Source organism: Brachycentrus maculatus, unplaced genomic scaffold (genome assembly GCF_059751285.1).
Source record: "Brachycentrus maculatus isolate JH-2025_06_01 unplaced genomic scaffold, ASM5975128v1 h1tg000855l, whole genome shotgun sequence".
Taxonomy (NCBI): Eukaryota; Metazoa; Arthropoda; class Insecta; order Trichoptera; family Brachycentridae; genus Brachycentrus; species Brachycentrus maculatus.
The window spans coordinates 198,436-225,147 of record NW_028281582.1 but is presented as its reverse complement, the minus strand read 5'-3'; the positions used below and the strand labels follow the sequence as shown (position 1 = coordinate 225,147).

Below are 26,712 nucleotides of genomic sequence, written 5' to 3'. Positions count from 1 at the left end.
GTTTTTGCATTTAGAAGAAAAGGTTTTGTTTAATGATATTTTTAAATACAATAAATATTTTTTAAATGGAGAAAAAACCTTCAGGTTTTACCTGAAAAGATTTGTTGCACAGTAAAACGTTCAATAAGTGGCTTGATATTTATTTTTAATACATTGTATTATAATTTAAAACTTTAAAAACGTTCTCTTGAAAAATCAAGTTTTTTGATTTATGACGTTCTTGAAAGGAGTGAGCGATATGGTAGTATCGAACACATTATTTGAAACATTTTTGTTTTTGTTGTATTTTCGTACAAAGTTATGTAAAATCTTTTATTTATTAGTTATATCACAAATAATTATTTAATATGATCGCATTTGAGCTCAATCAAAGATTTTACTCTTCTTGGCATCTATTATATAAGGTGTTGGCACGTGGATACCATTTTTTCGTCTCGAAACCATACCTGAGTTATGGAAAAAATGAGCTATTCCACCGTAGTGCAATCAATTTTGGAAAGCCGATTCTTACAGATTGCTGATTCTTGGAGATTGCCGATGGATTTTCAATTAGATTTATGTCTGGCCAAATTCTTGACCAGTCCAACACAGTTCATTATTTTTGTGTGAAAAATTTCGGGTGTGAATATTTTTTTTGGATTTGTGGCAGGGGCTGAAATCCTGCTGAAATATTCCATTACCATTTGAACTTCGTTTTTGTATCTCTGGTAGAATCTTTTCCAGTAGGATTGGGTGATACTTCTCGCCATTGATCATCTCAGTCTCTTAAACAAGCGGCCTTGGTCCATGATACGAGAAACACCCCCAAAATTATTTTTTAGAGGGTGTTGAAAATACGAAATAAAGTTTTGTTTCAATTAATCTGTTCGAAACTGTATTCAAAATTCAACACGGTTTTTAGATTGAATTTGACTTTTATTGATATGTTTATACTATATATATATATATATATATATATATATATATATATATATATATATATATATATATATATATATATATATATATATATATATTTATTAAAATATATGATAATATGTGACAAACACATATTAAGACATAATTAAACTATGTGTTTCATTGTGTTTTAATAAGACGAAACGCGTCACATATTATTATATATATGAAAATAAAGGTAGAATTCAATCCAATAACCATGTATAATTTAGGATATACTACCCAACAATTGTTTGATATCGTTTTCTAAATTTTATCACTCGATTTTCGAGTCACCCTCGACATAAAGACGATTGCTTGTAATACGATATTATAAGGAATCTTTTGTTTTTGAAATATACGGCTAACGGAATGTATTAACCATTGTTATATACAAATATATATTATTTTACTGAGAACAACACTCGAGAAGGTCCTTGGAGTATTAGTTACCGATACGTATCGCAAAATACACTAGCTGGCCACAAGTAGCTGTGGCTCACTCTGGTTAATGGAAAAGAAAAAAAAACACATTTCTAAGATGTAAAGCAATGAAAATATGCCCGCCTCCGTGGTGTAATAGGAATAGTGTGCTGGAGGTCCCGGGTTCGATTCCCAGGTGTGGTTAAAAAAATAAATAGAAGACATTTTACACTTTAGCATTTCGAGTGTGTCCAAATACTTGTCCACAAAATCTGGATTATCTACAATTACAGATGAATTTTACACGTGTGTAAAGTGATCACTTAAACCAGCCTATGACGGTAGTCAGCCCCGTAAATGCCCAGACCTCCATATTTCTTCATCTTTGATGAGATAATATGATGATGAAATAATGTCAAAAAAATAATATTTATTTAATATTACTCTGGACTGGTCCCTGAAGCGCAGGAGTGGCCACCTTGCCTTCATATAAGTACGAACAAGATAAACTGCGTCAATACGATGCAGTACCCTATGCACCACTGGGTGCGGATAAAAGATGAAAAAAAGAATTGTATTATATACTAGCTGTACCTGGTCAAGTATAGCTGTGACTTACCCTGTTTAAGTGGAAAAGAAAAAAAATAATGCATACATTTCAAGTATGTGTAATTTCACAATCTAATCGTTAATCGGAAGTGAAGATGACAGGTTATGGATTTTAGGCGCTAAGTCTAGGGTGATAATTACAACATATCAAATTATGTTTATTTTGATCTCTATGGGATTCGAACCCATGGTCTTTACAGAGGTGGGGGTGTATCTACTTAAAATAAATTAACACAGACGTTATATGTATGTACATAAACTAATTAACTAACTAACTAACCATCACGCTGCTTCCCCATAGTAGGCAGAAAGAATAGAATGCCGCACCAATATGTCTTTGCAAACAATCTTTACCTCTTCCATTTTCATGCGTCTTATCATACGTACCTACCTACTGATTATTCAGACTCCTACTTTATACCAAGTTTTCCTCTGCTTCTATTAACAACCTCAACTTGCCTCATAATTCAGTGCATTATGTGGCTGCCACCAGTGTTGAGACATATTTGTGCCCATTTTATCAATTTGTTTTTCAATTTGACTGAAGAAATAACATTTTTTCGACACTTGTCTTGACCAGTTGATAAATTATCATTATAGTATGCAAACATATGCATTTATTTTATTTTTAATTTAAGTTTTACTTAACAAACATTATATTTAAATATATATTTCAAACATTATTAAACACCGCATGAAAATGATGCGGAATGTATTAAAACACGCGTCACAGTGGATTTTAAGAAAAAGTGGTATTTACTAAGTAAAACTTAAATTTAAAATGGATTGATTTTACCACAAAGTGACTGTGGAATCAATTAATAAAATTAATTATTTTATATATTAAATGTTAAAATCAATCTGATTTTTTAGTCTACTAAATTGTATTTTATTGTCAAAAATACACATAAAAATAAAATGAGTGACAGTTGTTTCGCCGTGTTACGGCATATTCAAATGAATGTACGTATGTTTTTATACAGGTGCCATGGCGTAGTTGCGTAGACGCTCGATTGCGATACTGGCCGATACTACGATTCGATTCCCGCCAATTGCAAAATTAATTCAAGAAAGATTTATTTTTCAATTGGTCCGGGATTTTAAAATGTATTTTTCATATTTACCTGCAGACAAGCATCTAAAATAGACGCTTTGCAGGTTATTTCTTAATAAAATAAAAAAAAATCCTAGAAAACACACATTTGATACATATGACCCAAAAATATTTTTAAAAAAGTGCCGGATATCCGGGCTGAGACCATTATCTGAAATGTACCAGGAAGGATTTAGTGTCGAAACATTGCCGGATATTGAAAGTCGAAAACTTTAGAAATAGTGAAGGTTGTTGCGGCAACAATATGCAAGCTGATTACTTCAACGACCTTCTTACCCCCTGCACCTTACCCCCTGCACCTTACCCCCTGCTCCTTACCCCATACTCCTCATCCCCTACACATTACCACCCACTTCTCCCGTTTATCGGGAAATTTATACTCCGTCGACAAACTTTGAAGGCACCGTGTGAATGTCTCGAGCCCGTTTCACAATCGTTTTTATTTATAACTAAAATGTAATTTTGTTTTAAAATCACTATAAATATTTTATCATAACTTAATTAGTGCCTCCGTAGTGTAATGGTCAGCACGCTCGGCTACCGTTCTGAAGGTCCCGGGTTCGATTCCCAGGGGGGTTCAAATAAATATAAGTGATTTTCCACTGTAATATTTATTCAATATTACCCTGGACTGGTACCTGAAGCGGAGGGCTGATCACCTTTCCTTCATGTTTAAAAACGATCAAGATAACACTGCGTTATATGACGCAGTGCCCTATGCACCATTTGGGTGCGGATCAGGGTTTTTTATTATTAACTTAATTATAATGTCTACCGGTTTCGAAGCTAACCGCTTCTTTATCAAGACTAATTAATACTAAAACACTATCTACTAAACAATATTCAAAATATTTTAACGGTAAGGGAAAGTAGCTTAGGTAGATCTCAAATGGTTTTATTTTTTTGTGTTGACTGGTAGTCACAGTCAAAAGGGATTAGGGATGATGAGTGATTGGAAACATATTTAATAACGGACTTTTAGCAAAATACTATTAGTACAATACTGATTAATAATAATGGTATAAATCAGTCTTGATAAAGAAGCCGTTAGCTTCGAAACCAGTAGACATTATAATTAAGTTATAGTAAAATATTTATAGTGATTTTAAAACAAAGTTACATTTCAATTATAAATTGTAAAATAACAATGTTACTGCTTCAAAAATAAATTATACTGTTTTATTTAATATATTATTAGATTAAATCCAATATATTTAGCTTTTCCACTTTATTTTTATTTGACCAGCGACCGGGTTTCGTCGTTACCGACATCATCAGACTGGTGATTTATATTATCGATGATGTATCGATGACGTATCGATGAACGATTTATATTATCGATGAGGTCAAATAAAAATAAAGTGGAAAAGCTAAAAATATTGGTTTTAATCTAATAATATATTAAAATGCAATTCCATCACGAAGTGTCAGTGGATAATATAAATCGGTTTTATTTATTTATTTATTTATTAATACCCTCATCCTATTTTTACTTGCCAGATTCAAGGTACAATAAAACTTCGATATAACGGACAACAAATCACGTCAGCTAGCTGCAGCTGTGAAAAAAATAACGACCTGTTAATATTATTCAGGCATAAATTCAAGTGTCGCCGCATGCAAACAATTTTAGCGGCCATGATAATCGCAAAAACAACATTTTGAGTGTGTCCAAATACTTGTAGAATTAGTGAATGTAAAGTGATCACTCAAACCAGCTTATGACGGTCGTAAGCCCTGTAAATGCCCCAGACTTCCATTTTTAAAAAAAGGTAAAAAAAAATAATCACAAATTATATATCAGAACTTCAAAAGTCCAAACAAAACTTGGTCTGAAGACAATATATGGAATTTTGTTTTGTATTATTTATTTTTTAAAAATCTAAATACTGTATTCATATTTTTAAATAAAAAGTATTTAAAAATTATTTTAAACCTATTTTTACATAACGGACTTTCTTATATGTTTCTTATCTATCAAATACTTAAAAGGAGTATATATATAAATATATATATATATATATATATATAAATATATATATATATATATATGTATATATATATATATATATATATATATATATATATATATATATATATATATATATATATATATATATATATATATATATATATATATATATATATATATATATAAATAAATATATATATATATTTATATATATATATATATATATATATATATATATATATATATATATATATATATATATATATATATATATATATATATATATATATATATATATATATATATATATATATATATATATATATATATATATATATATATATATATATATATATATATATATATATATATATATATATATATATATATATATTTATAAAATATTTTTGACGTACGCCCTGTACTTCTATTCAGACGATTTAATTTTTTTTGTGGATATATTTTACAACGTTAAAAACTTTAAATAATTTTTTTACGTTTGGTGTCAAAAGGGTCGATTGAGGGGCCGCCGGCATTGTTGAGGGTGTGTTCTACCCCCGAGCAATTTAATCGTTGAATTATAATCGCTAACACAACATTAGCATAATAGATTATAAGGGTGGACATTAGAAAACTATGAGGAAAAACATCCAATTGCTGTTCTGAACGGGCTGCAGTTTTGCGTTTTTTGGCTTAACGGTAATTTTTCTAACAAAAATAATTAAAAATAAAGTTAGTACAGATTTTCATTACTGATTTATTTTGGTAAAAAAATATTACAATAACAAAATTGAATGATTAATTTTGTGCCACGTGTATAATAAAAAAAAGTGGATAAGGATATTGAGAGAAGAGTGCATGCAGGGAATAGAATAAATGGTGCTTTGAACAGAGTGATTGCGAATAAGAATATGTCCATGGAAGCCAAGCTAGCGGTTCACAACGGCGTGCTAGTACCGACACTAATGTATGAAAGCGAAACATGGAACTGGCAAAGGAAGGATGAAAGCAGAGTGAACGCTGTTGAAATGCGCTCCCTCAGACGAGTGCGTGGAAAATCATTGTATGACAGAATTAAAAACGAAGATATAAGAAAGGAATGTAAGGCTGAACGAGGAATAATTGAAAAGATTAGGAAGAGTTCTTTGCGGTGGTATGGACATGTGGAGCGAATGGATAACGAGAGAATGACTAAGAAAATATATGTGGCCAATGTGAGAGGGAAAACAGGACGTGGACGACCGAAAAAGACTTGGCATGATCAGATCAGAACCTAAAATCTGGCGGTGTCAAAAGTCTGCGTAATCGGAGGGCATGTATGACTAGATGTATGGATGTGAAGGAGGCGAGGAGTGTATGTCAGGACAGAAGAGTGTGGCGTTCCATCCTCTCTGCCTACCCCTGTGGGGAAACGGCGTGATGGTAGTAGTAGTGTATAATCAACAATAATTGGCACTGAGTTGAATTGAATGGTTGACGTTGTCAAACTCGATTTTAATGCTTTTTTTTATTTTGTATACACCATTGTTGATTGTCACAATAAAAGGTATTTTATTAATTTAAAAAAATCAACAAAAAAACGGGAAAAACTGCTCACAATAGTTGAAATTTTTCCTGGAAACACATAAAAAGTGTTTCATTATGGACAATGGTTCAGTATGTGTTTCCTTTGGCCACAAAATCTTAAAAGTATCGTAAAATGAAAAGTACAGAGGTTCATTTTTTTTTGTTTTTCTAGAATATAATATTGATTTATTTTATTATTTTCTTTAAAAATAAAATATATGTACACTGGCGGGCTGTTTGCTAAAGAGCAATATTCACTGAAGAGAGTCAGTATTATTATTTTTTTTTAAAGAGAAATATTTGTGTTTTTTATTATTTACACAAATATTTCAATTTCATACTATTTCTGTGAGTCTAAGCGGCTCATTATTAGAAATAGGTATCAAATTGTGGTAGAGGGTGTTTTAACCGAGAAATTCTGATTTAAGACTATGAAATCTAGTAACAGCTTATGCACCACCGTTCATCATGTCCCTACTTGGGCTCCAATTTTATAAACTTTTTAAGCCTGTTCCTGATTGTGAGTGGGTTTGCGTTTCATGATTAAGGTTACTTAAATTTTTGCTATTCTTGAGTGAAAATTTCTGGTCAAAAACAGTTCTAATGCCTTTTCCTCCTTGTGAGTGGGTTTGCGTTTCATGATTGAGGTTACTAAAATTTCAAGTTATTATTGAGTGTAAAATTCTGGTCAAAACAATTTTAATGCCTAATCCTCCTTGTGAGTGGGTTTGCTTTTTATGGTTAAAGTTTCTATAATTTTATGTAATTCTTGAGGTCCACCAGTCTGATGATGTCGGTTACGACGAAACCCGTTTGCTGGTCAAAAAAAATAAATGTGGGAAAACTACATAGTTGTTACTTTGAGGGAAAAATTCTAAGCAAAAAGAGTTTTATATCGTATTCCTACTTGTGAGTGGGTTTGCCTTTTGTGTTTAATGCTATTTTTTGCTTTTTGCTTTTTACGTTTGAAGTTATTAAAGTTATTTTATGTAATTATTGAGGGAAGAAATTTAGGCAAAAACACTTGCTATCTCAGATAATTTATTTACAACATTTTGAGTGTGTCCAAATACTTGTTCACAAAATCTGGATTATCTCCAATAACAGGAGTCATTCTCACATACTAATATAAGAGTTTCTGCTTAATAAAAAGCTTCTTTACATCTCACCAATAGATGTGTCTAGTGAAGTTCTAGTGATTCAAGAACAAGGTTTCTAAATTGGTTCATATATATAGAACTTCTAAGAATTTGAGTAGTGTGGTTGTCAATAATGGGTAGAATTGGTGAATGTTACACGTGTGTAAAGTGATCACTTAAACCAGCCTATGACGGTCGTCAGCCCCGTAAATGCCCAGACTTCCATTTTCTTCTTCATCTTTGATGAGATGTCAAAAAATAATATGAGAATTACTCCTGTTATTGGAGATAATCCAGACTTGCTATCTCGTTAAAGGCATGAGTTAATACAATTCAATGATTCTAAGTTAGCAATGAAGTTACTAAGGTGTATGATTTAAGTTCTATGATTCAACTTGTGAGTTTACATAGGATATGTGTTTACTTATAAACTACGTATAAACCATCTTGCCTAACATTTGTATACTTAACTATGTATCACCAGCTTTGAGATTGGTCTCGTAGAACCCAATGGAATCAAAATAGAGCTGATATATGGCCATGCACGTATTTTAATAGATAATGTTTATTTTGAAATATAAAATAGTTAATTTAAAATTGAACCGACCCATGGCTATGTTGTGCAACATTATAAGCATAGAAAGATAGTAAAATATACTGTGTATACTAGTAATTGCTTCGACAAACTGTAAGTCGCAAATGGGAGGTATAGTAACGATTTTTAGACTTATATATATATATATATATATATATATATATATATATATATATATATATATATATATATATATATATATATATATATATGTATATATATATATATATATATATATATGTATATATATATATATATATATATATATATATATATATATATAAATATATATGTATATATATATATATATATATATATATATATATATATATATATATATATATATATATATATATATATATATATACATATAAATAAACATATATTCTTCTTTAAACCCTTATCCGCTCCCCAATGGTGCAAAGGGCACTTCATCATATAAACGCGGTGTTATCTTGATCCTTAACACACGAAGGAAAGGTGATCAGCCCTCCGCTTCAGGTATCAGTCCACGGTAATATTGAACAAATATTAGAGTGAAAAAAATCACTTAAATTTATTTAACTCAGGAGCAATTCAGACCCGGTCTATTTTCTTGTATTCTATTGATATGGGCATTCCAATATCGTCTTCACTGTCTTCCACTTTATCCTCCCTAATACTCATGTTTCGGATTTGTGTTTTCAGTGTTCCTTGTTCGGTCTCTTAACGTGTTTCCGGTTATGCACCTCAATGTCCTCATTTTTAAAGTTCTTAGAAGACATTTGGTTCTCGCTGTGTCTGCTCTGTATTTCCTTTTAGGTTTCCAAAACTCCGTAGATGTCAATTTTGTTGAAATCTTTATAATCTCCCGATCTCTTCTGTTCTACGATGCAAATTCAATATTCCAGAAGTCAATCCTTGTTTGATTAAGTTTCGAAATACATTTTTTTGCTTCCACTTTTTTCTTGCTTTAGTCTTTTCCATTTATGTATTGTATTCCTAAACTTCGATAACGTTTCAATGAGCATTTGTTTATATTTATATGTAGGGAGCCGGGACCAGCAATGGCGGAGTTATAAATGCTAGTTTGAAACTAAGATGTTATTATGTGTACGATGAAAACAAGTGTGTAAATAATTTTTAGAAAATATTAATTTTTCGTGTCCTGATTAGTCTTCCCTCGAGTCGCAGATTGTCAATATACGTGACACGTTATTATAGGGTATCGTGATGTTGAGTGACAGCAAAACGGTCAACGGCCGTCTGTTCGGTCAACGTTACAAACAAAAGTAATATAACGCCCAACTAAATTCAACACCATGATACTTTGGTGTTATCTATAATACATAACGTGTCTCACCGTATTAGGGCGGCCTTGCAACGTGGCGTCTTTGTAACACTGTGGATTTTGCAGAATAGTATCATCGTAGATTGGGTTGCTTGTAACATGTAGTATTTTCATTTTTACTGTGCAAAAGCAAAAAAAAAAGAAAAAGAAATTGAATGATTAACTATTCAGTTAACACCGCAGTCAACTCGATGATGCACTCTGTATACTATCAGTGGCTGAAAAGGGTCAGAAAAAGAAGAATATCGAAATTTGTTCCATAAGGCGGGATAATCGATAGTCCGCAAATTTCTTTAAAACAAGGTAACATTTAAGGTATCGTTTTTGAAATTTTTGCTTAAAACACCGTTTTTGTATTGAAAAATATATGTAAACTTTCATATAGACGAAAGTTTTTCTTCGAAATAAATATTTGGTTTCGAAAATAAAAGGGTTATTGAAAGGTAAGAAGTAAAAATAAAATGATAATTTTCCAAAATTTTTTTTAAAAAAATGCTCAGAGATACGTGTGGCTTTTTGCGCAGCTGGTCGCATTGTATATTTGAGAGTACACCCTTAAATGAAATACACTTCCAACCATCTTAGAATTTATTATGTTAAATAGTAATTCAAGAAGTGTTTCTATTATAGAGAGCAATGTAGGTACCATGGATTAGTTTTAGATTATGGTTACTTGAAGATTTTATGGTTGTGCATATTTTTTAATTAATTTACTTTTTAATTATTTAAAACCCTATTTGATTTGTGATTTGAAGTTTCATATAGGGAAGGAATATGTAAAATAAAATGAAAACTTTTCTTATTTTCTTTTATTTGTAGTGAAATCATTGACACCTAAAATGATAATAATTTTATCTTTTTATTTGTAAAATACTACTTAATTATGTACAAAAAGAATACTTGAAAAAACATATTCCATGGTAAAGAATGACATTTTAGACATGGGAACGAAAAAAAATTAATGCAAAAAATACACAATCTTTAACGAGGTATTGACAAAATTATTCACAATTTTTTATTATGATAAACTGGGCGATGTTTTAACAATGTTAGCTGCCTTTACACGTAAGCGCTTTACCGCGCGATTTATGTTATCGCCAACGCACTGTATAAGTAAACTGTATGAAAGATCGCAACTAATTTGTGCACACACAGAATACAAATCTCAGTGTGCCATTCACTCCGTTCCCTAGCATTCACTCTCCTTTCTATATCTTTATCGATCATTTCATCCATGGAAAACATACTTCCCAAATAAACGAAATCATCTGCCTGTTCCAAATTTTCCCTATGTACATTTTTTTATTTATAAAACCAGATCAACGTTGATCTCTTTTAAAAACCAAGACTCATATATCGTGGGTGTATTAGCGAAAAGTGTCAACTAGAAAATATGCAATTTTGACTTAATGACGCATATTATAAAGTTTTCAACGTTCTGGCAAAATACACTAAGTAGTTTGAAATGTCATATATATATATACATATGTGGTTTCATCAGTAAATTCAACTTTATGTTTAATAGCGGGTATTTTATTCAGCCTAAAAGCATTAAATAACAGGGATTATTCAAACAGGGATTTAACGTTTTTTGCCAGTATACCCACGATATTTTCATGTTTAAATACTGATTTCATTTATTTAAATAAATAAGTCTTGATATTTACGGATGTTACGATTTGTCATTGACTGGTTTAAGTGGTATTCTTATACATCATGTAACATTCACTATGCTACTCATGATTGATACCCATTTTTTTGAAATTTTAAATTTGAGAACAATTCATATAAAAGTACTACAAGTTTCAAAGCAGACCAAGAAATTTGCAGACCACCTTTCACAATGCGTTCTAATAACGACTCAATACGTTATTTTTCGTATGTGAAATCAGACGAACAACATTAAGAGTCGTTTTATGCGTACGTGTAATGGCAGCTATTAGAGCTAGTGATGGTATGAATCGAATGGAAGTATTCAATACGGGTATTCGATCAATATTCGAATGATACACTCTGTAATTTTGATTTTATTTGATTGATTATTTTGACACCTCAGTTATCAATCCTATCACTGTCAGTAATTACGACTAGAGTGAAGTAATGAATGGAAATGAAAAAACATTTTTTTTAATTGAGAGAACAGGCTGTAAGTCCTGGACCGATGCAGGCTGCGAAGGCCATGGTGTGAGGAATCACGTTTTGTTCGTATAGTCCTGTGAAGAGGTGTGACCATGGTCCATGGGCGAAGACTTCCACGTCTTCTCCACCATGAGTCTCCGACTCTAGAGGAACTGGAGCAGGGAATGTGTAATTGAGGTGATCTGAAACAAAAAGATTGATAAAGATATAGGAAGGAGAGTGAATGCTAGGAACAGAGTGAATGGTGCATTGAAATCAGTAAAAGCAAATAAAAACCTTTCTTTTGATTAACACACATAAGTCATTACACTCAGTCTCATTCAAAGGGTAAATAAGGAACAATTTAGAAAATCTAGAAACACATAAAAATATGCTGAAGAAAACTTTAATTAATAATATATTTTTTCCAAAATTTATCAATTGGTTAAAAACAATTTTTCAGTATTTTATCTAGAATGCAACAAAGATTTTTTTGAACTGACTTGCGTGTGTCTAGAGTCTAGAGGAAGACCAAAAAATTCATGGATGCTACAGAAAGATAACACGATTCGAAGGAATGACTTTACTTTTAGGGTAGGCAGTAGGGTTGGGTAAGGATAAGGCAAAGTAGGCACTGGTCGAGCTTCTATATGGAACACAAGTAATCTAGGATAGGCACTGCTTTTCTGCCTATATAGAATGTACGCCTCTGCATGACCTAGGTAACGTTTTATATGATAGACGGACCAACAATGGACAAGGAGAGCTGACCCTAACAGTTTACAAAGTTGAGAAACAGCAAGGAAGAAGACTTACGTGTGTCATCTTTGGATAAGTTATATCTTCCTCCTTTCTCAGGCTTGTAGCTGGGTCCATTGGCGTATGCGAGAGTCGTGTAAGGGAGTCCGTCTGTACCCATTCCACCGAATCCGAGGATGTCGGAGCCTCTCTTGGCATAGCCAGCATAGGACATGGTGTGCGCGTGGTCGGCAGTGACCACCACGAGGGTGTCTTTGTCGACGATGGACATTGCGGACTTGATGGCTTCAGAGAACTCGATGGTTTCGTCTAGAGCCTTCCTGGCTAAGTTGTCGTGGTGAGCATGGTCTATCCTTCCACCTGAAGAGATGAATAAAGGCATTTATTAATAAAAACAGTGTTAATAAATATAACAGAAAAAACATTAGGTAACCAAATGGCTCTTGAAAATTTATAAAAAAAGATTATTTTTTGCATTTCAAAATAGATGAAGAAGAATATGGATGTCTGGACATTTACGGGGCTTACAACTGTGATAGGTTGGTTTAAGTGATCACTTTACACACGTGTAACATTAGCCAATTCTACCCATGATTAACAACCAAACTACTCAAATTCTTGGAACTTCTTGGTATATATTGCACACTTTACGCACTTCCATATTCTTCTTCATCTATGTTGAAATGTCAAAAAGTAATGTGAAAAATAACTCCTATAATTGGAGTTAATCGAGATTTGTGAACAAGTATTTGGACACACTCAAAATGTTGTATCAAAATATAAAAGGATATGTTAAAAAAACTTATAAAGGGATAACTAGCAAACAGGATGATTCAGAATGCGATCGGCTGCGCGAGATACCGGACGTATGTTTGCGCACTATTTTTTTTTTAACTCCTCACCTTTCAATAACTCTTTTCTTTTCAAAACCATATATTTTTTCGAAAAAACATTTTTTTCAATACAAAAGCGGTATTTTAACAAAAAAAATAAATGCGTAAAGTATTATCTGGGATTAAAGAAAATTAATATTCTATTTTTCGTGTATTGCGCCTTAAGCTCAAGCTAAGATGGGCTGAATAATTAAATAAATTTGCTGAATAAGTGAATAAGTACATGCATGTTTGATAACTGTGGTTGTCAATATTACACAGTTTATAAAGTTTTCTTAAACCAGCCCATGTCAGGTCGTTAGCCCTATAAATGCCCAGACTTCCATATTGTATTAATCTATGATGAGATATCAATAAAAAAATGTCTGTAAAAATATTTCCTTAGTGGAAATAAAAGCAGAATTTGTTTGGAGACACTCAAAATATTGTAGGAGTATATAAGTTATATTAAATGATTTCGTGTTAATTCGTGGGAATGTCTGTAAAGATTTTTTCTTCTAAATTTAAGTTTTACTTGATAAATACCAAGTAAAACTTAAATTTAAAAGAATTAAAAATAATATGTCGTGGCGCAATTTTAGTTTTAATTCTTACCTTCAACAAAAAGGAAAAACCCTTTTTCCTCCTTGGCAAGCATCTGTATGGCGATGGTTGTCATCTCGGCTAAGGTTGGGTGCTTCGCTGAGTCCGATTCTAGGTGGTACTGCATGTGGTCGGAGTCGAAGAGTCCCAGGATAGCGTCTGCCATCTGTGAGGCTCCGATCAAAGTATTCCTGTCTTGCACATAGGCTGACGATATTCCGCGAGAAGACTTTTCCTTCTGCCACACAGATGTCAGGTCCACTCCATCTTGCCTGAAATATACCTCTCGTTGTAAATCTTATTTTATTTTCAGAATTTTTTTTTGTGAAAAAAAAACGTACGTACATTTATAGTTTGCGTAAAAATATACAAGACACGTGTGAGACCGATTGCCACATATGGAATAGAGACCCGAGCAGACATAAAGAAAATATAATCTCTTCTAAGAATACCAAAAATAAAGGTACTGAGGTGCATAACCGGAAACATGTTAAGAGACCAAATAAGGATCACGGAAATATGAATGTGTGGTGCGGAGGATATAGTCAGATGGAGAAGACAGCGAAGATGATTCTGAAATGCCCATGTCAATAGAATGTAAGAAAGTAGACTGGCCCGAATTGCTCTTCATGAGAACCCAAACGGAAGAAGACCTCCAAGACGATGGCGTTACAGCTGGTAGTCTACGTCACAAGAGACGGATAACGGAAAGACAGATCCACGGATCTATAAGAAGAAAGAAGAAGAGGAAGATTTTTTGAGGAGAACCACAAGGCCACCTTTTTTGTTTTCTTGCCAGAGCTCTTTTAACACACATTTTAAATTATTATTTTGATATATTATAACATGATATACACACAAGAAAAGAAAAAAAAACTAATCATACACTTTTGGGAACATCAACCCTTCATGGTGGTTGAAGCGAGTATCATCATAGTCGTGCACTGGACCATTTTTACGCTTTTTACTAGTCTATTGCTCTACTATGATTATCCATCTATATTATTTCATATTTAATATGGTTATATATCAATTCAGTACATACTATCCCTTTGATTATGTATGGTATATAAATATAATATATTTTGTTTATAGCCGGGTACATTTATTATTATTATTATGGAATATTGCAGGTTTTGTACGATTTTCAGATTTGTTTTTATAATATGGTCCATAATTTTATTTTATATCTTAAAATGGATTCCAACAACTAAGAGTAGATAATCTTTGAAGCAATATAAAGGACAACTTTTATAAAGTATTCACTAGAGCCCGCAGAGGATCACAAAGCTTTACAATACGCAAATTGTATTTAAAATTATTATCTATGTATCGTCTATTACTGTCTATTTATTTTTATTTATATTTTATTTTTGGTACATACATACAATGTTTTACATTTTTTAAATTATATGTATAACGGCTCTTCACGTGTGATGAGCCGAAATACTTTTTTTTGAGGTCAAAGGATCTTGCATCCCTTATGTCACCGCAACCATATTAGGTCTATTGTGACCTCCCTCTGTATTACAGCTTACTCCCAAGACCTACGTGAGTCATGTAACTCACGACCTGTCTTGGTGGTAGGAGCTTCATCTTCTCGGAGTCCAGTAGAGGTCCTCCATGAATGTGACTTCGTTTGCGAGCGAGTGCGTCACAATTATAGAGAATGTGGATTGGCGTTTCGTTATCCTCCATACAAATTCTGTCTAATAGCCGAAATACTTACATGTCAATACTTTATTTTTAATTCCTAAATTTTATACATTACATACCATAGATAAAATAATAATACTATATTTTAATCCTACATACATATATTGGATAAAAATAATATATAATACCTGACACCGGGTTCTCCATCTCTGTCAATGGTAGTATTAGGGAGGAAGTTCTTTCTACCCCCACCGAGAATCACCTAAAAGTACCGAAAAATATTATTTAGATAAAAAAAACTAATCAGAATTCATCGTGATAAGTATAATTATCAAAAATCACAAGATAACTGTAATAAAACACAGAACTACAACACCGATGGAATTATGAATCTACCCGAAAAATGGCAAAAAGTCAAAGAAAATAATGCTCAATATGTACTTAATAAAAATTGTTTTTCAATAAAGAATTTTTATTTATATTTTTTATTATTATTTGTATACATTTATTTAAATCACAATTTTTACATATTTAGAACCATTTTTTGCAGAGTGTGTTTTGTGGAGGAGTAAATATGATCCAATACACAAAGGAAAGGTTATCAGCCCTGCGCTTCAGGTACTAATGCCGGGTAATATAAACTAAATATTACGGTCAACAATTACACATATTCATTTTGACTCCCTGGTAGCAGACGCTCAGGTAAAATAAATTTTCAAAAAAAGGCTAAGGCTTTTGAAAATTTGGCATAGAAAGGGCATTAAGAAAATATATGGTAAACCTTGAAATTCTTTCCAACGTCTCCAAAGATAAGCTGCTTTGCAAGATCTGGACAGACGCTCGGATCTGCTCCTGCCTTGATGATGTCACTATCTGCCTCCCAGTCTCTCTCAGACGTGTGCCCGTAGGTTCCTGAAGGCGATGCGTGGGTCACTCTAGTCGTAGTTACTATTCCTGTTAAAAATATTATTTATTATTTCAGTAACTGAAACGGAGTCCTGGTTCCAACCCTAATATATGGAAGTGAAACATGGAGTTGGCAAAAGAAGGATGAAAGTAGACTGAATGCAGTCGAAATGCGATCTCTTAGAAGAAAACGATGTATGATAGATTGAATAGTGAAATAAGGAAGGAATGCAAAGCTGAGATAAGCATTATCGATAAAATTAAGAAAGGTGTGTTGAGATGGTTTGGACATGTAGAACGAATGATTGAGGAAAGAACGGTAAAACCAATTTATGAGGCGAAGGTTATTGGAAAAAGGAGCAGAGGAAGGCCGAGAAAAACGTGGCACGATCAGGTATGCCAAATACTGAAAGTGGTCAGGTTAGGAGTCGTAATAATCGCCGGGTATGTATGAGGAGATGCATGAACGTGGAAGAGGCGAAGAATGTTTGCAAAGACAGAATGGTGTGGCGTTCTATTCTCTCTGCCGACCCCTTCGGGGAAGCGGCGTGATGGTTAGTTAGTTAGTTAGTTTATATCAGAAACTGGATCATTATATCGGATGAAATATCGATATCATAAATATTCTAACTTGAGATAAAACATCTACCGTTATTTTTATATGAAAGAATATGAAACCTTTTTTCAGACTCTGTCCCCTAAAAAACACAAATCGATCACTCCTTTCAAGAACGTCATACATCAAAAATCGTCAATTTTCAGTTGTGCATGTTTTCGAAATGCCCAGAAAATGTACTGTATCCTAGCAAAAGCAGCATATTTTAAACTTAATATTTACCCGCTACAGGGCAGAAAGTGTTGTTTATGCATTTTGAAGAAAAGGTATTGTTTAATATATTTTTTTAAAACTAAATATTTTTCAAATGGAGAAAAAATCTTCAGGTTTTACCTAAAAAGATCTGTTGCACAGTAAAAAGTTTAATAAGTGGTTTGATATTTATTTTTAATACATTGTTTTACATTTTTAAACTTTAAAAAGGTTCTCCTGAAAAATCAAGTTTTTTGATTTATAACGTTCTTGAAAGGAGTGAGCGATATGTAAACTTTTTAAAGTAAAAACTTTTCTTCTAACCCTTATCCGCATCCAACGATGCATAGGGGACTGCATCGTACAGAAGCAGTGTTATCTTCTGCTTTAGACCAGTCCAGGGTCATATTAAATTAATATTAGATTGAAAAATCATTCAAATTTATTTTGACCCTCTTAAGAATCGAACTCGGGACCTCCAGTACGGTAGCTAAACACGTTGACCATTACATCACGATGGCGGACTCTCCTAACCGTATTTCCGGATCTGATACAGAAGCATCTAGGTTTTCCTGACAGACTATGAACTATGTTAAGAAAATTAGTACAAAATTTAGCTTTCATGTTTGAACTCAAATTGATCACACGCGTTTTTAGTCAACCAGAGAACCAACATGCATTAAGAATTACAGGTCAACATGCACTTAAGACCTAAGATGCATTGAGTTCAGTTTTAATCAAAGAAAAACATTGATAATTTAACAAAGTAAAATAATAAAACGTTTGTAGAATGTTTTTCGCAGATACTTTGTGGCACAATTTATAAACTTTATAAAATTAAACAACTTTGTTTAAACTACTTTTTTATTATAAGTACACTTTAACCTACCGGTTTCGACATGAACCTTGTCATCATCAAGGTTTATTAAATTCTAAAACATCAAAATACTCATAATTAATTACATTCCCTTACCAAAAACTTTGTTAAAAATCCTAAATGTTATTTTTATTATGCATTGCGTAGAAATGATGATGACAAGGTTCTTGTCGAAACCGATAGGTTAAAGTGTACTTAAAATAAAAAAGTGGTTAAAACAAATTTGTTTTATTTTATAAAGTTTTATAAAACGTATTTTTTTCAGAAGAATTTTTAATATAGGAAGAAGACGACCATGGTCTTTTTTGACCATGGTTTAGGTAGGTTACACTTTGGTGCATGTATCAACAGACCAATGGTGCGTGTCTAGTGTTTTATTGAAAAAAAAATCATTTGGATGGTTGAACAAAAGACCATACCCGTGGCCTTGCCGGCTTTTTGCGCCCAGCTGGCGATGGAGTGCACGTGGTTCTCGGGGCCGGCTGATGCAGCACAGTCCTTCCGCGTCACGGCGCCGGTGACCCCGATGGTGCCGTAGTTGGCCTTCACACCGCCCAGGTAGGCCGTGGCCGAGCACGCCGAGTCGGCAACCTGCTTGTCCAAGCAGTAAGTCTGCAATGCAAATATTTTCATATTATTTTTTGACATCTCATCAAAGATGAAGAAGAATATGGAAGTCTGGGTATTTACGGGGCTGACGACCGTCACAGGCTGGTTTAAGTGATCACTTTACACACGTGTAACATTCACCAATTCTACCCATTATTGACAACCACAATACTCAAATTCTTGGAAGTTCTACATATATACATGAACCAATTTTGGAACATTGTTCTTGAATCACTAGACCTTCACTAGAGACATCTATTGGTGAGATGAAAAGAAGCTTTTTATGTGAGGTCCGAATTCTGAATTATAATGAATGTTGTAAAAAAATATTTACGTTCATGGATTCAGCAGTCAGTTTGTGGTAAAATCTATACATTTTAAATTAAGGATTTACTGAGTTAATACCTCTATTTCTTAAAATTTATTGTGATACGCGTGTCGATGCATTCTGTATCATTTTCAAACACCGTATGTGAAAAATAAGATACAGCTCCTACCCTCTTTAACCTTCAACGTCCCAAAAAGGACACAACTCAAAAATATTGACTCAGCAAATACGGTGTTTTAAAATGATACGGAATGCATGGAAATACATGTCACAAGAGATTTTAAGAAAAATTGGTATTTACTGAGTTAAACTTAAATTAAAGATTAAAACATGTAAAAATATGTATATATTGTATATATATATATATATATATATATATATATATATATATATATATATATATATATATATATATATATATATATATATATATATATATATATATATATATATATATATATATATATATATATATATATATATATATATATATATATATATATATATATATATCATATTTCCGAATCTATTGACTTGTACCTATATGTGAAAGAAATCCAAGACCATTGCACTTATAAAAGTTCCAAAAAATTTATGCAATACGGATGTCCAATAATTTAATCACTCACTAAACGAGTGGAGGCCAAATATTAATAATAATAGGCAGAATGGTGAACGTTACACTAGTGCATAAAATATCACTTAAGCCAGCCAAATACAAAGTAGTAAGTCTTGTCATGCTCAGACTTCCATCATTTTTATTTAGAATAATAGATGTTTTCATCTTTGTCCAAGATATTTAACCAATTTGATCGAAACAAGAACGAAAAATCAAATAAAATTTAGTCACGGGTTTTGGGAAAGCTGATAAAAAAGAGCTATTTTAATGAATTTGATAGTTAAATGAATTGTTTTTTTTAGAAAATCTTGCAACAAAAGTTTTGAACCATAGCTGAGGTAACTTGTATAAAAAAGCATAAAACGTCACAGCTACAGCGCGTCCAATCAGGCGTGCTCTTGTTCGTAGAGAGATCAGATCAGTCACAGCCAATAATGCAGAGTTCTTTTGTGAATCGATTCAGTGATAAACGGAAATGGTCATCCTGGATATGGGCATTATGAAGATTCATTACACTTCAGTGCGTCTCGAAATATCTTATCTTTTGGTGACGCGATGCATCAAGATATATTGGATACAGGGCCCTCATGAAGTTACCCCGATACTGTAGAGCAAGTGGCATGTTTGCTTCAGCACACATATGCGTACTGGTAAAAATGAAAACATTAATTTGTTATATTACATTGTATTGATATTTTTAATTACCTAACGTCCGAGTGACTCTGAAATCTAGCTACGGCTTATGCAACATCGCTTATCATGACCCTACTCAGGCTTCAACTTTTTAAGTTTCTTAGCCTATGCCTACTCGTGAGTGGATTTACTTTTTATGTTTAAAGTTATTATAATTTCATGTAATTCATGAGTTAAAATTCTAGTCTAAAACACTCGCTACATTGTATTGATGAAATATTAATTTGTTTTTAACCAAAACATGTCACCAACAGATAAAACAAAAAAATAAAAAAAACAACCCATAAAATAATATGCTAACCGGTAAAAGAACTGAAAAATCTGTCATGAACAGATATTCACTTCTTTGGATACGTTGCGCCTGGCAATGAGGATAGCCTGGAACGACCGGTTATGATCGGTAGCCTGGAAGAGAAGAGAGGGAGAGGAAGATCCCTACCCGATGGACCAATCAATTTAAGACAGCAGCAGGCACATCTGTGCTTGGAGCGCTACGTGCAGCGCAGTCAAAGGATAACTAGAGAAGAGTCGTTGCTTCGACAAGGGTCACAACCCTCAGCAATGAGAAATGAGACGAAGAAGAGAATGAGGAGAAAATGTTATTTTGAACACTTTTTTCGCATTTTTTAAGTGTGATCGCCTCAGTTTTCCTATTGGTTCCGTTGGGATCTCGTGATCTATATAGTAACTTACGAGAAACTTAATTAATATTGAATTTATATGTTCAGGCATTAGATTAACTATCTAATAAGGTGTTTTGTTTTGTGCTATTCCTTGTCAACTTGCAGTAGTAGCTGGGATCAGAGATACTCCGCTTCAGCTTACGTTTATAACACGGTAATTTCAATTTATTACACCTACGTATAATTTTTTTGTTTTTTTCATATAGTTAAACAATTCCACAATTAAAGTTAAAAAGACAGAGAAAAGTTCATACCTGTGTTTGTACTCTAGACGACATTCTAAAATATCGACAGGGTGGCGGGTGCCACCTATTTTTAATCGACTTATTTTAAAGTACTGTCAGCAAAGAAACCACTCATATACTGTCCGTTTATATTTATTTTACCTCTGATTTATTTATATTGATTTTATTTTGGTTCATATTTAATTTACATCTGATTTATATTTCCATAAAAAACATAACAACTAGAGGTAAAATACTTGTAGATGCACTATATACAATATCGCAAACATACGAACGTATTTAATAAACCCAGGCACTCAAATAATAAAAATAATAACAACAAAATAAAAGAATTCACATTTTTAATTAATGTTTATGAAAAAAATATATATCTGTCAAATAGTGGTGGGCACATACGAATCGGACCGCGGGCGCCTTGGGGTTCGCGGGCACGGGGTTGGGAACCTCTGCCTTAGACAGCCCAGTGTAGTCTTCGAACGAGAGGGAGGAGTCCTCTCTCATGAGGGTCATGACCCTCAGTAATGAGGAGTAATACAGGAAAGATTTCATACCTTAGACAGTCCAGTGTAGGGAAAGTCCTCGAACGAGAGGGAGGAGTCTTCTCCCATAAGGCCGTACATCTGTCCGTGGAGGGCTCTAGCGGCGGACACGGTGGCGGCCGACATGCCGTCGCCCAGGAATAGGATGACGTTCCTGGCGATCTGCGTGTCGGGGGTCCGGGAGAGCAGCCGCAGCAGCTGGGACTGCGCGCCCGCGTGCCAGGGGGCGGAGCCTAGCGACTGGTCCTTTTCAGGGAGACCGCGAGACTGGCGAGATTGATCTTGAACAAAAACATAACCTTACACAAAACATTTTTTTTTACTTACTTATTGTTATGTTTTGACATTTCATCTGTAGGGTGAATAATCTAGTTAATATCCAATATAACAAAAATAGCAATATTTTTAAATTCACTTTGTCCATTATAATGGATAAAAATCCATAATTTTCAACCACTGCCCTTGTTAGGTATAAAATAAAGAATTTCGTCTAGGCAGTCTGTAACGACAAAATCCAGTCACTGATCAAATAAAATAAATGTGTAAAAACTGTATAGCCGTTGTTATTATCATATGGTTGTTGACTTTCTATTGATAATGGGTAGTTTTACCATGAAAATACTAAACTAATGTAATGTATTTGAAAAATCATGAAAAATATGGAAAAAAAAATGTATGGGCTGGTGGCATCATTGGACCGTACTTCTTCAAAGATGATGCGATTCGCAATGCAACTGTGAATGGTGAGCGCTACCGTGAAATGATATGCAACTTTTTTTTTGCCCAAAATAGAAGAACTTGACTTGCATGACATGTGGTTTCAACAAAGCGGTGCTACATGCCACACTGCACGCAAAACAATGAACCTATTGAGAGGAAAGTTCGGTGAACAGTTTATTTCACGTTTGGGACCGGTCAATCGTGCGATTTAACGCCATTAGATTATTTTTTGTGGTGCTGTTAAGGCTCATGTCCAAAGTAACAAGCCCGCTTCGATTGATGCATTGGAAGACAACAGTGAAGCATTTATTCGTGAGATACCGGCCGAAATGTTGGAAAGTGTATGCCAAAATTGGACTAAACGGATGGACCATTTGAGGCGTAGCCGCGGTCAACATTTAGATGAAATAATCTTCAAAAATGTAATTATATGAACCGTGCTATCGATTCAAATAAACATTTCATGCATTTTTCTGAATTTTATAACTTTAAAAAAAAATACCAATAGCTATTAAAAAATCATATTCTTCTTCATGTTTGATGAGATGTCAAAAAATAATATGAAAATAACTCCTGTAATTGGAGATAATCCAGAATTTGTGAACAAGTATTTGGACACACTCAAAATGTTGTAAATAAATTATCTGGTCAAATTATAAGCTAAATAATAAAAATGAAAATGGTATTTTCTGGCGTTTCTCATGTGTGTGATTTTAATCCAGGATTTGGACCTCACATACTAATATAAGAGTTTCTGCTTAATAAAAAGCTTCTTTACATCTCACCAACAGATGCCTCTAGTGAAGTTCTAGTGATTCAAGAACAAGGCTTCTAAATTGGTTCATATATAGAACTTCCAAGAATTTGAGTAGTGTGGTTGTCAATAATGGGTAGAATTGGTGAATGTTACACGTGTGTAAAGTGATCACTTAAACCAGCCTATGACGGTCGTCAGCCCCGTAAATGCCCAGACTTTATATTATACATATTCTTCTTCATGTTTGATGAGATGTCAAAAAATGATATAAAAAAATCACCCATTATAAATATCATGTAAAAGCTTATTTTCAAGGTGTTAATTCAAGGTATTCGATCAATAACAATAGCTAATTACACAAACAGTGTGTAGGTAACATTTAAATAAGTAAAAGGATTTTTTTACTTTGTCATAAAATAAACAGAACCTACTGAAATGAAAGAGGTAATATTTAGATTAAAAAATAACCATTTATTAAAATTACATGCTTAAGGTCATCACTCTTTCCAAGTGATCTAATATCGCCAGCGTCAAATTACATTTCTTTAAAAAAATTAACCAATGTCTGCAAAATAAGATTAGGGAGGCATTTGCATATATTTTTAGTACCTGAGTCCCGAGGGACTGTTATTTATTATACAAAATTAGGGGTTTTAATTTAATTTTAAGGAAGAGACTAAGAGATACAGACGATGGAGATTCCCATAGTTGATTTTTTGCATGGATTTTTCCTTAAGGCGGGATAATCGATGGCCCGCAAATTCATTTTCATTAAACCCAGGTAACATTTAACGTAATTGAATTTTTATTTAAAACATTGTTTTTGTATTGAAAGTTATTAAAATTATAAATGCACTTGAAATGCGTTCTCTCAGACGAATGTGCGGCATAACGTTGTATGATAGATGCTCGAATGGTTGATATAAGGAAATAATGCAAGGCTGCGATAAAAATTATCGATAAAATTAAGAAAGGTGTGTTGAGATGGTTTGGACATGTCAATCGAATGAGCGAAGAAAGGATATTTAAATAAATTTATGAGGCGAATTTAGTTGGTAATAGAAGCGGAGAAAGAACGAGGAAAACTTGGCATGATCAAGTATTTCAAATACTTGAAAGTAGTCAGGTCAGGAGTCGGAAGAATCGGCGTGTATGTATGAGAAGATGTATGAATGTGGAAGAGGCGAATATTGTATGCTAAGAAATATTGGTGTTGCTTTATATTCTCTCTACCTACTAGGTTGGTTAGTTAGTAATTTTTTTTTTTAATAATTGAAATTACAGTAAGAAAAAAAAAGAAAAACAATGGATTTTTAAATATTTTTACACAAATTGTATTACCAACAAATATGACTAACAAGTGTAAGTCCTTCTCCAAGCACAAGAGCTAAGTCTCCTTATTGGAGAATACTGCGTTTTTAATCTTAAGATTGTAAGTAGAAATGTCAAGGAATTAAATTAAAATTATAAAAAAAACTTTTGTAACCATATTATATATGTAATATTTAAAAAAAAAAGTATTTTTGAGTTTTTTGTCCGCCTCCGTAGTGTAATGGTCATCACGCTCAGCTACCGTTCTGGAGGTCCCGGGTTCGATTCCCAAGGGGGGTAAAATAAATATAAGTGATTTTTTCACTGTCATATTTATTCAATATTACCCTGGACTGGTACCTGAAGCGGAGGGCTGATCACCTTTCCTTCATGTGTAAACGATCAAGATAACACTGCGTTTATATGACGCAGTGCCCTATGCACCATTGGGGTGCGGATAAGGGTTTTATTATTATTATTTATTTTGAGTTAAAATTCTAGGCAAAAACACTCGCTCGAGCGATGTTTATGCATATACATAATTAGTGTTGCCTTTACACAGTTTTGAATAGATGTCACTAATTACAGACTAACTTATCAAATGTGAAGGTTGGCATGATTGCTTGTAATAAGCTGTCGACGAATAACGCGACAACTCAGTTTTGTATTCAAATTGCTGGAAAATCGCTCACGTCCGGATTGAACTGCAAACACATTTAAAATTATTATAATCGTGATTTTCCGCAAATCGTAAAAAGCACATCACAAATATTTCAATTTATTTGGACAGTAATAGCTTTTTCAGTAATTTCGGATGGATACTATAATTTAGTTAAATGACTGCGTCTAATTGCATCGTTTAAAGTGGTTAAAATACTTATTTATAGTTATACAGACCTGAATGATGGAAGTTTAACTTCTGAAACATGTAGTCAATAATAAAACTCAAGTGGTAAAAAACGAAGTGTTTTCTTTAATCATTGTTAAAATACTTATTTACTGAATTTCTGTTTTAACCAAAAAAAATATGAATATTAACATAATAACTATAATATTAAATATTTTGAGTGTGTCCAACTAATATTTGTTAACAAATCTGAATTATCTCCAATTATGAGTTATTTAAAATATATTTATTTAACATCTCAATAAAGATAAATTAACTGGTCTAATTATGAGCTAAAAACAAAAACTGAAAAGGATATTTTCTAGCGTTTTTCGAGTATGTTTTTCGAGTTTTTTTCAGGTCTTTAAGAACAGTGTCCGTCGATGGTTACTTAACATTGGAAGGGACAAGGTAGAAAGTGAATTAATTAAAGTTCAGGTGTAATTATCACCTAAAACTATAAATTATTTTTGTATCTCCTGTATGTCATGTTTATGATATAATCATTAAAAAAAATATTATTAAAAAATAAAAATAAAAAAATATATAAATTTTGTATTACCATGTTAGTATTCGGCTCAACACAGGCCATGCCTAAAGAGCCGTAATACGTATAATAAATGTGTATATGAAATGAATATGTATATTGAATATATCTATGTATTATGAAAATAAAATAAAATAAAATAAATAAAATAAATAAATAAATAAATGTGAATATAATCCAGGATTCGGAACTCACATATAAATGAAAGAGTTTCTGCTTCTCTCACCTCACCATAGATGTCTCTACTGAAATTCTAGTAAATTATCGTAAAATATATAAAATAATTAGAGTTCCAAGAATTTGAGTAGAGTGGTTGTCAACCATGGTTAGAATTAGTGAATGTTACACGCGTGTTGACTGATCACTTTAAACAGCTAATGATGGTCGTAAGCCCCGTAAAAGCCTAGACTTCCATATTCTTCTTCATCTATGTTGAGATGTCCAATAATAACTCAAATAAACATAAAATTTATCCAAGGCAATGTACAGGCC

General features: G+C 32.7%; 1 protein-coding gene across 1 annotated transcript in view; it reads right to left on the bottom strand.

Annotated features, from left to right (window-relative positions):
- Window positions 1-10,478: 10,478 nt before the first annotated feature.
- LOC148300008 (membrane-bound alkaline phosphatase-like) overlaps window positions 10,479-26,712 on the bottom strand; it is a 29,339-nt gene continuing 13,105 nt past the window's right edge. The window contains exons 2-8 of the mRNA XM_088275406.1: window positions 22,012-22,280; window positions 18,703-18,895; window positions 16,474-16,646; window positions 15,881-15,954; window positions 14,049-14,308; window positions 12,619-12,921; window positions 10,479-12,005 (exon numbers count right to left, since the gene is read on the bottom strand). Of these exons, the coding sequence (XP_088131532.1) occupies window positions 11,812-12,005; window positions 12,619-12,921; window positions 14,049-14,308; window positions 15,881-15,954; window positions 16,474-16,646; window positions 18,703-18,895; window positions 22,012-22,280 (1,466 nt within the window). The 3' untranslated portion in view covers window positions 10,479-11,811. The remainder of the gene's footprint in view (window positions 12,006-12,618; window positions 12,922-14,048; window positions 14,309-15,880; window positions 15,955-16,473; window positions 16,647-18,702; window positions 18,896-22,011; window positions 22,281-26,712) is intronic.